We start from the raw sequence: 15,878 nt of genomic DNA on the forward strand, positions 1-15,878 counted from the left end.
TTGTTTTGGAACATCATCAGAACCATTCATTAGTGCTTCTTGCCAGTGACATAAATTATAGGACATGTTAATTTATGACTGGGGAGGTAGAAACACTCAAGATTTAGTATTCATTTCTCCATACTTACATTCCACCATGTCGTCTTAAGGATAACATGCTTCTTTAAGGAATCTGTTCAAGGTCCCATCCTATTGTCTATTTTCTATCAATGTTCCGAAAATTTGTTCTTGGAAGGCACTCTTGATGACATTCACAGTAAACACCTACAAAAACTATGGTGATGTGAGTATAAATTCTATACAGTAAAAACATTGGTACATTTAAACATCATTGAAAGAAAAACTTGCAAGCACCTTGCAGATGGCTGCCAGCAAGTCTTCATGAAGAATAAACACTGTCAGACTAACCTGATTTATTAGGATAAAAGTCCCAGGTAGATCAAGAAAAAGAGATAGTTCTAATTTATCTTGACTCTAGGAAGGTTAGGTGATTTCGTTGCATGAAGCAATAAATTTAGAAAACGTGGTCTGGACAGCATAACTATTAGGTGAGGATACAAATTGCTAGAGGGTCAAAAAATAATACAAAGAGTTTTTCAAAGTCAGTTAGGAGCCTAGATTTTTTTTTAAGTTTTCTTCACCAGCCTAGATAAACAAAAAAGTCAACCCAGACAATGTCATAGAAAAATATACCTTAGGAAAGTGATTTAAGAAGAAACGGAAAATCTGAGTATACTAGTAATCACCAAAGATATTTAACAAGCAGCTTGAAATCTAACTTATTATCCTATCCCCAAATATACTACTTGGTTTTACAGGCCAGTGAACCAAGCTTTTGAGAACGATCATCTCTGGCTAATAAAAACAGTTCTAGAGAACAGAAAAAATATTTTTCGTATCAGTTAATGGTGCTAGAATAGCCTTGATCTTGATATTCAAACCAAATCAGGTTACATTAGAAAATGACAATCATATGACAGTAACGCTTATGACCAAAGATGATAAAATTCAAAATAAAACATTAGGAACTGGGAAAAAAACTTATCTTGATCAATTTAAATTTTTCCCAGGACAGTTTAACATTAAAATATATTAATGGAACTAGCCTCATTAAAATACTAAAAGGGGAAAAAGCAGATGATCAATCACCTTAGTGGATATGGGAAAAGCATTTGCTAAAATCAGCAATCTATACGTGATAATGTTGAAGTGGAAGGGATCTACCTTGTTCATATACAACCTGCTCAGGAATAATAATACTGGGCAGTGTTAAGATGTTAATTCTTCCCCATGCAGTCTCTAAATCCAAAAAAGACTTTTTCAAGAAACTTGATAAGTAGATCTTCAATTTCAGATGGAATAGCAAAAGAGCAGGAATAGGCAAGATTATTTTGAGGAAGAACAAGGCGCTTCTCTCTGGCAGCATCAAGACTTAGAAAGCTTTGGGTAATTAAGAGAGTAATTAGCATTAATTATTCTGTTCGGATCACTTCCATAAAGCATCCAAGATTTACAGCCAAGGAAATCAGGCTAGGTTTGGAAGACAGCCTTAGAAATACTGAAAGACTTAGGACTCAAAAGGTAAAATTTGGATTGTTCAGTCTGATGATAAGTCTAACAAAGCTGTACAAACAATAATAAACAGGTTAAAATGAATACTTTTGAAGTCCATTCGACTTTGAAACAAAGAAAGTTCTTTCACAGCTGCTGTTCGTTTCCACTGACATAAGCACCTGAGATGCCTTTTAAATGAAGCATGAAGAATTTGGCTAAAATGGAATTTCTCTGACGTGAGATATGGAAAACATACTAAAGATTTACTGAGTAAGAAGCTAAAATCACTTGCTCTCGATGTCTTCAAAAATCAGATTGACTTTAGTCTGTCAGGAGATCTGGGTGTTTAATTTACTAAAGTGTTGAAATTCATATTTGGCTATGTCAACTATTTCTACTTACATGAGTCTAGGAAGAACGTGCAGATGCTCTCTTATGGTGAGACTGAGGGGAAAGTTGAGCTGTATGAATTTATATGCATTGTTTCCTCTCTCCCCATGACCTCCTTTTACCTCCCAAACACACACACTACTCTCAATTCAGAGCAAAGGAGCCTCCAAGTACTCAGTCAAAAAAATCTTCTCAAAGGGTATCACTTTGTCACTGGACTGTGCAAGTTCTAAACTCAAAACCTAGTAAGGGAAGAACAATTGCCATTTACCTAGGAATGTACTTACCTATTTTTAGTCTCATTAAATTCAGAATAAACTGTGGGATGATTTACGAAGGACCTAATAGAAATAATAGGTTTGAATCAAAGAAATAACTCAGATGACCATGTAAAATTTGCAGGAAAAGTAAATTTGTTCTGCAGAAAAGCCACCTTTATTATTGTTATATATAGTGAACTCCTAGTTGGTTATGTGTATAAACCGTGGTTTTAAGTATCTATGGTAAATTTTTACCCCTATGCTATGTTTCCTTGCCTATCCAAGAAGTTCTACCTTACTTTTCCTAATTACTGAGAACTTCATAAAGGATAAGTTTGCTGTTCTCAACCAAGTATGTGCTGCATTCCCAAGTTATACTGGGCTAGCTACCTGAGATAATTGAGTTAGCTATTCTGTGCAAAGGAGGAAGCATCATACCAGGGAAACAGGCTTTAGGGCTCCCAGGCTGTGCATATATGCTCCCCATCTGACTGAAATGCAGCCAGATGGTGAGAATTGATCTATGACTGGGCCCAGTCATCAGACATGTGAAGAGCAAGCTTCTCTTTTCTCAGTGAAGCAGCCTCAGTGACAGAGAAATGCCATCACCCCACAGACTGCACATTTCAGTTTTATTTCTTTAATGGCCAGTATCACTCATTTAACAATTATTCACTAAGCACAACGCTTGAGCCCTGCTCTAGGCTGGAACAGGTTTATAATGGTGAACATCAAACTGACATCTGTAGAGAAACTTCTCTTCTCACTTTAGCTTAAGCGTAGTCCCTTTTGCCTTTTCCTCCTTGGACAGGGAAAATCATTTACCAGTATCACCTAAATAAAAACTATTCAGGTGACTGTAACTGTCACTCCTCAGTCTTCTTTAGCATTTGATTTGCTAAATGTGCTTTAAGAACATTAAACAAAATTAAAAGAACATTAACCCAAACAATAAGAAAAGCCCACGTGCTTGAAGCATGGATATGTCTACAGTTGGGAAAAGAATATCTCATGTACATTTTTACCCCACATGTAAACATTGTTGAATTCCTACTATGTGCCTGACACTGGACTAAGTACTAAAAGTATAATGGTCGATAAACCAGACTGCTTGGGGCTTAAATTCTACTGAGGAACACATAATAAACATACACGAACGTTATTATGGGGAGACAGTGAGTAACCGGGAGAGGCCCTTTAGATTAGCTGGGCAGAAAGCTTCCTTCTAGAAGGTGATAGCAGCTAACACAGTATCTAACTCACATGATGGAAATGTTCAAGGCTCTTTACATCAGTCATCCAGTAAACATTCTCCTGGGTTTTCTGCTGAATTTTGTTTTCTTGCTCGATTATAAACTTGTTATTCAGGTCAGATAAACTAGACCTAAAGGCAAACAAACAAACACAAATGAACAAAACTTGGCTTCTATAGAGAGCTATGAAAAAGGAGTTCTGCAAAAGCAAATAATGATTCTTTTATTATAAATCTTGAAAGAAGATTCTAGTATTGTGGTTAATTCTTTAAGGCAGAACATTGAATTCTGTTACATTTTTGCTTCCTTTAATGATAATGTTATTTGGGGTCATGGATTCTTTTGAGACTCTAAGACTCTGGTTCCTCTCTCTGAACTACACGGTGCAATTTCAGGAGAGGTTCACACATTCTCTGTCTCAGGTCACAAGCCCTGTACATTATTACTAAACAGAAAACTTAACTTGACAAAATGTATTAGAAAGCTTCAGTAATTTAGTATGATTTTGGTACAAGAATTCAATAGAAAAGACTAAAAGTGAAGAAAATCCAAGGTATAATTAATATTTTAAAGGCATCTTGCATCAATGGAAAAAGTTACATTTTTATAACAGTATGGTGAAAAATAACTAACAACATGAAAAGAAATATTAGATTTCTACCCTAAACCACCCACCAAAAGAAATTCTTGCTGGGTTAAAGATTTAAATGCAAAAACTAAAACCATTATAATTATAATTATAATACCAAAGATGTAGGTGATTTTTTTTTTTGTCACTGGGTGGGAAAAATCTTTCTAAGCAGTAATTACAAAAAGGGTGATATTTTTGACCAAATGTGTATTTAAAATTTTATAACAGTGAAATGAAAATGGACACAATACCTTCTTCCATAAAGGCCAACTTAAATTGTAATGTAATTAACAAAAAGTCTTTAATCCATAAATAAACCTTTACTAATCTTTATATAAAAGATGATAGTACAAGATGAAAAATGAGCCAGAATTATGTACATAATATTTGGCCTCAAAGCAAGAGCTCAACAGATGTGTGGATTAAATGAATAAATTGATGGATAGAAATTCATGGAATATAAGTGGCCAATAAGCATATGAAAAGTATGTAATTATAGGAATAATTTCCAGAATGAATATCAAAACAAAACAGAAATTTTGCCCAGCAAATTGACCAAGATTAAGACAAAAATCTGATAATGCTTGCATTGATTAAGGGTACAGGGATATAATCACACATTCTGAGGATGTAAACGCCTACCCTCAGCAGGAATATTTGCATTACAAGTCAGGCACTTTAATACAAGAGGCAGAAGTTGCAAATTTGAAACGTCATTTAATAGAAGTTTCTCCAACCTTTCCCAATAATAAAAACAACTCCTTTGAATGTTTTTCTGGAAAATTCCTTTCCAAAAGTATAAAGAGTCCACAGAGCAATGTCCAGAAATGCTCGTGGAACACACCTTTTCTCTCTTTGATGGAGCCAGTAAAATGCCCTACACCAAAGCAATAGCAGTCAGAATCTCTATTTCTAAACTGGAAGACGCAACGGCCTTTTCTTTCTGCTCTCTCCTTCTTTCCTTCTTTTCCTTTTCTTCTTCCTCCTTCAGCTTCATTGCTGGAGGTCCATTATTGTTTGCAATTATCTGCAACCCCCCTCCACCAAGTTATAAATCCCCACTCCACTAACACAAGAGGGGGCTATGTCATTTCCTTTAGTCAACAAAGTGAGGGAAGTGAAGTGTATCACATCTGAGCACAATCTTTAGCATCCAGTTCATAGTTTGCCATGTCTATTTTGCGTTGGCCATAGACCAGCTATGTTCCTGGTAGGGGCTGCTCGGTCAAGTGTGAACATAATGTGGAGTCAGAGCTAATTTGGATGGATATGTAGTATAAGTGAAAAATACACCTTTCTTGTGCAGAACTTTCAAAGGTACAGGGATTTTGTTACCATAGGCTATTTCAGCCAGTCCTGATAGAATTGCTAAGGAACCTAAATCTGAGTATTAGCTCTGCCAATTACTGGCTAAATTCAATCTGGATCTGCTTTTACTATGAAACATTGGCCTCAGTTCTATAAAATGGGATTATTACCGTTGGCTAGCTTTTAGGGTCATTATGAGGATAGAAAGACTTAAAAAAGGCTAAATAAGTTATTATTTGTAAAGGGCTTAGAATAGTCCCTAGCAAATATTAAATAGAATATTAATATTTGTTAAATAATTTCACTTGTGTATGTGTGTGTAGAACAAAGTCCAGGAAGGCATAGAACAGAGTATTAACAGTTATTTAACATGTTTCCTCCTTTTTGTTTTTTAGCCACATCTTCTGTATTTCTGGGGTAATTTAAAAAATCTATTCAAGAACTCCTAACTCCTTTGCATTGAGAATCTGTTTTTTAAAAATTATACTTAAAAAAAATGTAGGCGTTCTTATATTTCATTACTTCCACAGGAACAGATCATTACTTTTCATATGAAAGTCAATAGGAAAACAGGTGTCAGTATGTGGAAGTTCTATTAATGGGAATTTTCTTGAACCATGGAACAGGCAACATTTGTAGCCAAAATCTTGAGAATGAGGTAAAATATTTAATTATTGTTATGCACATTTTATTTTGCATGCATACTCTGAAAATATTTTGATTTCTAATGTGACTCCTCAAATAAGAAACAGTTGTTTAGTCATTAATAATACTACCCCTGCTTCTCTGGGCCAGGCTCAAAGGTCCATGAAAGATAATCTCTGGCTTCTAATATTACAACCTTTGGGGAGACAGATCAGTGAGGATCAGCGTTGCTTTTGATGGACAGGGTAGGGGTAAGATCAGGTCACTTGCTGGCATTGTTGTCATTGCAGCAACCTTCCTGCTCGCTGTATCCAATCCCTTTTATTTGCCCAAGCTGAGAAGGAGTCTTGACAAGGATTTACACAGAAAAATCATGATCCAAGAGCAATCATTAACACCCATATCTATGACTGGCCACAACCATCACAGCTGGAGATTTCCATGCCTGAGACAAACGAAGGAGAACAGTGAGGTTGTTTCTTTTTTTATCCTCCATACTCATCATATGGGCTTTTTTGAGGGGGAGAGGGATGCGTGGGATGGGGGAGTGGGGTGGAGAGGGGTGCTCTGAGTTACTTTGGGAGGGTGGAGAAAACTCTTCTGGATGGTGCACATACTATAACAGATACCTAACTCCAGGGAGATTAGGAAGGGCTTCCCTCAGGAGGTCAAATCCAGGAACAGAAGGATGAATGAGATCAAGCTAGTGGAGTAGAAGGAGGTAGTGGGAACAGCATGCAAAAAGCTCAAGGTAATAACATCAAAACTATCAAATAATAATAAACAAAACAAAACATCCATATGGAAATTACAAAATATTGCTGAGAGTAACTGAAAAAGATTTAAATGCATGGAAAGGTACATTACATTCATGGATTGTAAGACTCAATATTGTTAATGTTATTTTCTCTGTATTTATGTAAAGATTCTAGGCAATACCAAAAATCCTAGCAGGTTTTTTGTTTTTAAAGAAATTGATAAGCCAATTAAAAAATTTATATGGACATAGAATGGATTTAGAACAGCCAAAACAGTCTGGAAAATCAAAAATGAAATTGGAAGACAAACTACCTAATTTCACAACTTACTATAAAGCTTCACTGATCAAATAATCAAAGAGATTAGTGGAACAGACTAGAGAATTCAGAAAGAGACTCATACATATACATCAACTGATTTTCAACCGAGGTGCCAAGTCATTTCAATGGAAGGAAAGGTTTTTAAACAAATGATGCCGGAACAACTGTATATTCCTTAAAACCTACCTCTATAAGTGAATATTGATTTCAGATGAATCATAGACCTAAATGTAAAAAGCTAGACCCATGAAGTTTCTGTAAGAAAACATAAGAAGAATTTTCATAACCTTAGGGGGGTAAAGATTTATTACAGAGGACACAGAAAATATTAACCATAAAAGAAAAAGATAAATTAGGCTTATTGAAAATTAAGATGTTCATTCTAAAAATGAGTAAGTAAGCCGCAGACTGGGAAAAATATTCTTAATACATATACTGACAAATGACTCATATCCAGAATGTATAATCAACAATATAAAACCCTAAATGACCTAAATTTTAAAAATAAGTAAAAGACTCAAATAGACACTTTATAAATGATGCTTAACATTGCTAGTCATCAGAGAAATGAAAATTAAAACCAGAATGAGATACCATTTCACATCCACCAGAATGGTAAAAATATAAAAACTTGACAACATCAACTATTGGTGAGGATGTGGAGAACGAGAATCTTTATACGATGATGGTGGAATAGAAAGCGGCACAACCACTTTAGAGAATAATTTGGCAATTGATATTCATTTCTTCAAAGACCCAGCAGTTCTACTACTAGATATTTATCCTAGAGCAGTGAAAACATATGTCTACAAAAAGACTTGCACAAGAGTATTTATAGAGCTTGTTCATACTATTTTCAGAGTGAAAACAATCCAAATAAATACCAATAGGAGAATGGATAAACACATTTTGATATATTTATATGATGAAATACTACTTAGGAATAAGAAGAAACCATTGATAAACATAACAAAGTTGTTATTTTTCAAGGGAAAAAAAACACGTTGAGCAAAAGAAGCCAGACACAAAGGACTATATCCTAAATGACTTCATTTATATGAAGGACAAAAATAGCAAAACACATGTAGGGGGACAGAAATCAGAGTGTGGTTGCCTTTGGGGTGGGGGAAATTGAACAGAAAGCATGAGAGAACTTTCTGGGCTGACAGAAATAGACTGTATCTTATTTCTGATGGTGTTTGCATGGATATATATGGTTGTCAAAACTTCCTCAACTCACAACACTTAAAATCTGTTATTTATTGTCTGTAAATTATACCTCAATTTAAAAAGAAAGCCCAGGGTAAAAGAGCATGGCGTGTTTACAGGTGTAAATGACTAAGATACTCAGGGCTGATGTTAATTCTTCAATTTATCTCAGAAAGCAAGAGTTCAAACCCCCATCCCCTTCATAAATTATTCCTATATTTTAATCCACAGTGATGAAAGAGGTATTTATTAAAGCCCTTTCTCCTCATGGTATGTGTCATACAGTGGTTGAAAAAAAAATCAAAATTGATGAAATAAATCTTACCTCAAATGAAATAACCTAGGACATGTAAAAAAGAATTAGCAGCATGTGTGAAAGGACACACCAGCTGTTTTTAAAAACTGGCTGGTGGAATACGGGCTATTTGAGGAGGGAGAAAACTACTCAGGTAAGCTTCCACACCCTACTCCTTCTCCAATTATACTCAGTAAATTGTATCAAAAATAAAAATAAAAATGATTGATAACTGAAAAACAAATCCTGTGACCTTAACTGATTCATGAATCTTTCTCTTGTATGTGATTTACTTCTATAGCAAAGGCACTGTGTCTCTTCCAACTCATCTTTGTATCCTTAGAAGAATCTAGGCCAGGACCTTGAAAATAATGGATCCTCAGCAATTACTTATAGACTTGAATTAACATATCAATGTATTTACTGATTAGTTAGAATTTATGTCCAGATTAATGTTCCTATAATAGGAAATTTACTGCAATTATTTTATAACATTTTCATATAAAATGTTTGACCCAGCAGTGATCCCATTTGGCAATTTATGGGAAATATATTTAAAAGGAGTTATGAAATGAAATATAAGTCCAACTCACCTCAGCTTAAAAATGTAACCATACTGTAATTACCTGACTAGGCTTTTTAAAAAAATTATTTAAAAAAGTACAATTGTTAAAAAATATAAAACGCAGACAAACAAAACCCACTCAGTTTAGTTTCGGTCTCCATTTGAATCTCTAAGTGATTATAAGGCTGCAAGTCCACTGTTTTGAACTGAACACCACACTGGCAAGATCAGAAAAGCTGTGCACTGAGAAGGAAATTGTTATTCCTGTGATAGAACTTCCTCTCGTGAGGCTCACTCTGCTGGCAGCTGAGACTTCAGGGGACTCTCACTAGGAAAACCAGCAGTCCTTTAATCACACGCCACAAGCACATCTGTGACGCTTTGCAGGCAGCCTTCTCCCAAGACGCTCCTGCTGTGCTCCTTCCTCAGCACAGGAAGTTCAAGATGGCTGACGCTGCTTCTAATTATGCCAGGACCCTCCTGAGTGCCACTGGGCTTGCGTCAGGGAGACGGATGGCACAGCATCAGATGTGAATATCTCACTCTAAATGGGGACTCCCACGATCATGTTATTTTTGGGAGAGCAGCTCTCTGGCTGCATGGATATCACTTGAATGGAGTAGCCACGTTCTTCTGCAGCTCTTGCTCGATCCAGATCCACCAGGCACATGCACTGTTTTCCTGAAATACAGTAGAATGGTATCATGAGACACCCTTCAGCAAATGGTGCAATTTCAATTCGTAGGGGATTCTATACGATGACAAAATCTATAAGTACTATGGAGAATGATGTTTGCCCCCAAGTTCTGTTTAGTCTCTTTGAACTTAATTCCTGATCAGTATGGAGAGAAGACAATTACAAATACGTAACATTTCACAGATTTGTTTCTACTAGTAATTTAAAGAGTATTAATCTTTTAAAATGTATTTATAAATAAATTCTGAAATAAAAACTACAGATTCTATTTCCCACTTTGGTTAAAAATCCATTTTTAAGAATTTTTCTCTTCATACTCCAGGAAAATACATTATTTGTAATGTTGTAAAAAATATATAACATCTGCCATTAAAAATATCTAAAATAATAACCAAACAAAAGGACACCTGAAAGTCATGTTACATTTTGCATGTGGAGATTTTAGGACAATGAAGAAATGAGAAATAGGAAATACTTGAGAAAACTCTCAGTTGTGTGCAGATTATTTCAGGTGGATGTGTAATGTTGAGAGTAGTATAATCTTAATTGAATAGAGCTCCTACCCCCCTATGAAATAGTGGTATTCAATTTTCTTTCTAGTCTTGGGAAACAAAGGAGGGAACGTGACTGGCAACCAAAGCAGTTAATTTCTGTCTTTTGGTAAGTGCAAACTTCTATTTCAAAGCAGCTAGGGAAAAAAAAGCTGATTTGGGGTTGAATGTATTCAAAGCTAAGGTTTACTTTTATAATTTCAATTTCTTTAAATTCAATACATAAACTTTTTCATCCTCTTGGAAAAAGGTTACTGACATGCAGAACTTCATTCCATTTTTTCTCAATAATTATAATAATGCCTAAACATTATTTTTAAACATTATTTACTTGAATGACAGCAGAAACTGCTCAACTAAAACAGCTTCAAAAATGAAGATAGATAACTGATTTAGAAAAATTCTTCTGTGGAAGGTAGAATCCTCCCAGATAAAAACAGTGGAAGGTAAAATCAATAGGTAAGAAATTGACAACAAGAGGTTTAGATTTAAAATATTTTGCACATTTCCCTTAGAAGGCCTCATGCCAAGAAGGATGAACTGTGATAGAAACGATATAAAAAGAGATGTCTAGAATTCCACTGAGGCAAAGTCACCCCTCTTCATCAACAGCTGCATAGATGACAGGTTTTTTTTCCCTTTAAAATACTGTTCTTCCTTTAAGACATCTGCAAATGTCCCCCCACCCCACCCCATCTACTTTTCAATTTAAAATGAAACGGGATGCTCTACATTCCTTTGGTACCCACCCTGGGTTTACACTGCAGTTCATTTACCCTTGGCTTTGATCCCAGTCCAGCTCATTTTTCCTTTGCATTATGTAAAAGAGTCTCATGTTTTTACACGTTGAAGAAGTGTCTTCACAACTGAAACTCAGTTGTTGGGAGTCTACCTTTTGAGGCCTGAGAAGCTTCCTAAAATGCTCACAGAACAAAAGTATGGCCTGTGCAAAGATGTAGACATTTGATGGAGTCCGTGATTCTGAACTTGACTTTCCTTCCCTTCATGTCAGTGATCATGAGAAAATGCTCCTCCTTCTCAGCTCTAGCAGTTTCCCTTCCAATCATTCCTTCTGGTTTGACGCCTAAAACATCAACAGGTACACCCCCATCCAGCACATCAATTATGCCTTCACTGAGTCCAGTGGAGCTATGTCAAATGTAACTTGATATATACATGTAAGTTGTACCTCAATATACATACTGGACTGTACACTCAAGTGTACATACGACTAACTCAAAATGTTGGAAACTAGAAAAAGAGGAGGAGGAGGGGAAGGGAGTAAAAGAGAGAGGTTGCGTGTGGGAAGGTAAGTTTTTTCCATATGTTTATGCCCCGAAGTGTGAATAAAGAAGGAACTCACTTGCTCCTTCAGAATTAGGTCTCAAATGCCTCTCCAATTGTGATTATCCTTCTATGCTGACTCTGATTTTAGATTTTAAAGGTACCTAGTTTTTATACAACAGGGTCCCTGAATACAAGCTAACCCCTAGACGTGGTACTCAGCCAAAGAACCGGCAATCTGCATTCCACTTCATCATGATGGTCTACAATGTGGGGCTTTTCTGAATAATTTTTAAGATTAGTTTTGATTATATTCAATCATGTAAAGTCCTAATCTTGGAAACTAACCTTCCAGTGATGCACCTCTATCACTGGGCGTTGGGGGGGGGGGAAGAACTGCAAAAATGGGTAAGAGCTTTATGTCTGGAATCAAATAATTTGGGTGTGGTTCCATCATCTACCAGCTGAGGGATCCTGGCTAGGCTTTTGTCCCAACAGCACATATTCCACATGTATTTTTATAAGACTTTTCTGAGATAATGGATGCAGGACATTTAGCTCAGAACCTAAATGCGCAGTAACTGTTAGCTGCTATTATCCTTCTAAATGTGATTTCTTTTTCTAAAGCAGAGTCTTGGATAAGTTCATTACTTAAACCGGAAATGCTATTTTTCTTCCAAGTTAGGTAATGTTAAATATTACAAATGTCAAATATATTGGTCTATGATTAAAAATATACAGGTAAACTTTTTTTTTTCTGAGAAAGAAAACATTATCATCCTTGTTTACACATTTTGTAATGTATCAATTTTGGCATGCTGAGTTGATTTTTCTATCTTGCATTTTCTTCTGCAGCTTTTGATAAATTCTTCAGTTTGTGACAATAAGAGATTTAACATAATAATTCTACTCAATGTATGAACATTGAAAATACATTTAAAAGTATTAAGGTTGACAAAAATGGGATAAAATGCTGTTATAATTACAGAGTTCTTTTCAAGATACATTTTTTTTTCTGGGAAAAATAAACTTTTGTGCCTTAATGATAAATGGACCATTTTGAAGTCCCCTGTTTTCCCATATAGGGCTGGTCTATTCATTCCTAGGCACCTTGTACATAATCAACTCAACATTTGCTCTGTGAGAACACATACCTATGAGCCTTCGTTGGGGTGGAAGCTGGACAGCTGTCTGGTCTGCAAATCTGCACAGAATCATGTGTTCCTATAAGAAAAAGCAACAGAAAATGGGTTTACTTTAATCTTCTGCTTCAAACTTAAAAAAGAAAATAGCAACTTTTTTTTTCTGGAACTCTCCATTGTTTAATTGAATAAACTACTGCACAAATAGTACTTTTTTAAAAAGTACATTTTCAGAAAATGGTACTCAATAATCTTTTTCCCTTCAAGGAGACTGCTCTTCAGATGTAGTTCTTAAGAACAGAGGTACAGAAGGTCCTCAGGGCCCTTTAACCAGCTGCTTTTAGCCAAAATATGCTTACAATTTGTGGTTATAATGTGTTAAACTAAAAGACCTAAAATTCACTTATATTTTCCTTTTAATCAAATCTGAGTCTCAGGAACATGGCTCCAAGAAGACATTTTAAGTGGCTTTTCCTCTTCCTACAAAGAAAAGGAGGTACTGCCAAAGGTCACCACCGTGGCCTCTGCCGTTCTCCCGGGTCCCCAGCAGGGTGTCGGACTCCCCCCTTCACTCAGTCCCCTCAGAGGAGAGGAGGCTGGTTCACTCCCTCCCCTCGCTCCAAAGGCTGCAGGAGGTGCATGTACTTGTGCTTTAAGACAGACTGTAAAGGGGACTGGAGAGAATGAGAGGGAGATCATTGCTTCTGCTTAACAATTTTAGGAAAGGTTACATTAATGGAAAAAGAGCAAGGCTTCAGAGGGACAGAGAGGTGGTGAGTCTGCACAGCACTCTTACATCTGCAAGTAGTCAAAGGAGTGGTGAGTCGGAGCTGAAATGACTGCAGTGCTCCCATGACAACTGTTCACTCAGAACAGCTGCAGTTTCCAAGTGTGTAATGGGCTCACCTGTCAGCTTAGCAAACGCGTTGAACTGACTCATCATTGGTCTCCTTGGTCTTTGGTACATTCAATGTGAGGTCTCCATTTTTTTAATAAGATTTTTCTGATTACCTTATTAAATGAGTGACTGGGTGATGTTGGGTCTTTTTGAAGGGTTACTTTTGTCTCAACTTTTATACATTAAAGAAAACCTCTTTAATGCTCACTATAAAATTTAGTGGCAATGGGTAGGATACTGATAAAATGGCTCAAATGAGTAACTTTTATTAAACTCCTGTGAACTGGCACAAACCAAGGGGCAGAAGAATAATTTAGAACTATGTAATTTGAAGAAAAGGCAGGACAAAGCATGCCCTTTGTCCTCATGTTTATAAATTAAAGTTCACTACAAGTAATGTCGAGGAAATTACAACCTCAGATGAGGTTGGTTTCCCTTGCCCTGGTAAGTCTTCTCATATTTCAGTGGAATTATTTGTGTATGTGTTTGCCCCAGTAGAAGTTAAATTCTGAATGGGGAAGGCACGTAGTAGGTATTCAGTAGAGACTTGCTGGCTAAATTGAACTGTGGAGGAAAACACTTCTAATGTGACTCTCAAGGTACCTGGGCACTAAGTCCATTTAGTTTTGCCTGCCAGCCCACCCACCATGGTTAAGAAATACTGAGATATCACCTTGCAACAGCATCCAAGAGGTTAAGACTTCTCCGTGGAGCATTCACACCCAAGACAATCAAAGGGTGAGTGGCCAAAGAGCTTTGAGGGCGTGGAAGAACGAGGAGATAAAGATAACTAGGGGACCTGGGAGCTTTAGGCTATCTGGAAGAGCCTGGGTGCCCTGTCTCTAGAATCTAGAACTTCTACATTTCCTCCAGCCAGTGAGGCTGTGGTGCCCTACCTCCTCACCACCCCAGTTTTTTATCCTCGTAGAGTTTGCTTTACTTCACATCACTCAAGGAGGGATTAAAAACAAGGGTCTAGTTTTTGGTTTTTGTTTGTTTTCCAGTTCATTTTCTACTTTATTGGCAGGGCCTTTTAAGAGAAAGTTGAGGTGTTTTGAACATTATGAAAATAAAATTCCTGAGGTCCTAACACTTCCAAAAACCTCTATAGTTAAAAAAAAAACACCCCTATATTTCCCTAGAATATGAAAACTTTAAATTCAGTAGACGAAGATTAGATCTGGTTCTATACTTAGATGGGTGGGGACAGGAAAGTTGGGGAGAGGGGAGAGGTGAGGGTAGGAGGAGGGGCAGGAGACAGAGTTAGAGGTGGGCATTCACTTAAGAGTGACAAAGTAGGGGTGAAGGAGATATAGGTGCCAGGGTGGTAGAAATGGACATTTTTAGGTTACTGTACCTCACAATTCCACTACTGGAAGGGAAAGAAGGTAAAATTCCCAGAAGGCAGGGGCTGGTATACAAAACGAGACTATATATTTTATTGAGTCTGTACTAGAAGTGTAATTAAGCAAACTAAGAATCCAATGTAATTAACAAACTAATTTATCAGCTTTTAATGGGATTATGTATTTCTCACAACTGTTATAATTTCTTAGATCGCACTTCTATCACATTATTGATCAATTAATTAGTTAGTAGTGATGTTCACAAAGCTGCAAACTGTTTTGCTCAGACTGCTGACTCAAAACTATGCAATGTTCTGACTACTGTGGGAGACAATTCTGTGTGGGTCTTTTGTGTTTCTTCATGTCTTATGAGCAGAGTCATTGTCTTTGTTCCAGACCAGTGGCTGGTCAACTACGGCCCATTGGCCAAACCCAGCCTGTGACCTATTTTTGTATGGCCCAAAAGTTAAGAATGGATTTTACATTTTTAAAGGGTTGTAAACCAACAACAACGACAAGGACAATGCAGAATATGTGGGGGGGGGGGGTGTCTGTAAGTGGCCAGCAAAGCCTAAAATATTGACTGTCTTACCTTTTACAGAAAAATTCACCTCTGTTCCAGATTATCTTTTCAAAGACATTTGTACAGTCAACAGCCTTGGAAACTATACAGTGTCTCCCTCCGGAGAAAAGGGGAGGCATGCTTACTTAATGATTACACCTTAAAACATCTGGGTTTCCGAAGCTCAGTTTCCCTCCCCTGTGATAGGA

At 36.6% G+C, this 15,878-nt stretch overlaps 1 protein-coding gene across 2 annotated transcripts in view; it reads right to left on the reverse strand.

Annotated features, from left to right (window-relative positions):
- Window positions 1-6,512: 6,512 nt before the first annotated feature.
- Window positions 6,513-15,878, reverse strand: part of GSTCD (glutathione S-transferase C-terminal domain containing) — a 109,352-nt gene continuing 99,986 nt past the window's right edge. For both annotated transcript variants that reach the window (XM_045515764.2, XM_010953628.3), the window contains 2 exons: window positions 12,876-12,945; window positions 6,513-9,870 (listed from right to left, as the gene is read on the reverse strand). In XM_045515764.2, coding sequence (XP_045371720.1) covers window positions 9,734-9,870; window positions 12,876-12,945 — 207 coding nt within the window. In that variant the 3' untranslated portion in view covers window positions 6,513-9,733. The remainder of the gene's footprint in view (window positions 9,871-12,875; window positions 12,946-15,878) is intronic.

This window comes from Camelus bactrianus, chromosome 2 (genome assembly GCF_048773025.1).
Source record: "Camelus bactrianus isolate YW-2024 breed Bactrian camel chromosome 2, ASM4877302v1, whole genome shotgun sequence".
NCBI lineage: Eukaryota > Metazoa > Chordata > Mammalia > Artiodactyla > Camelidae > Camelus > Camelus bactrianus.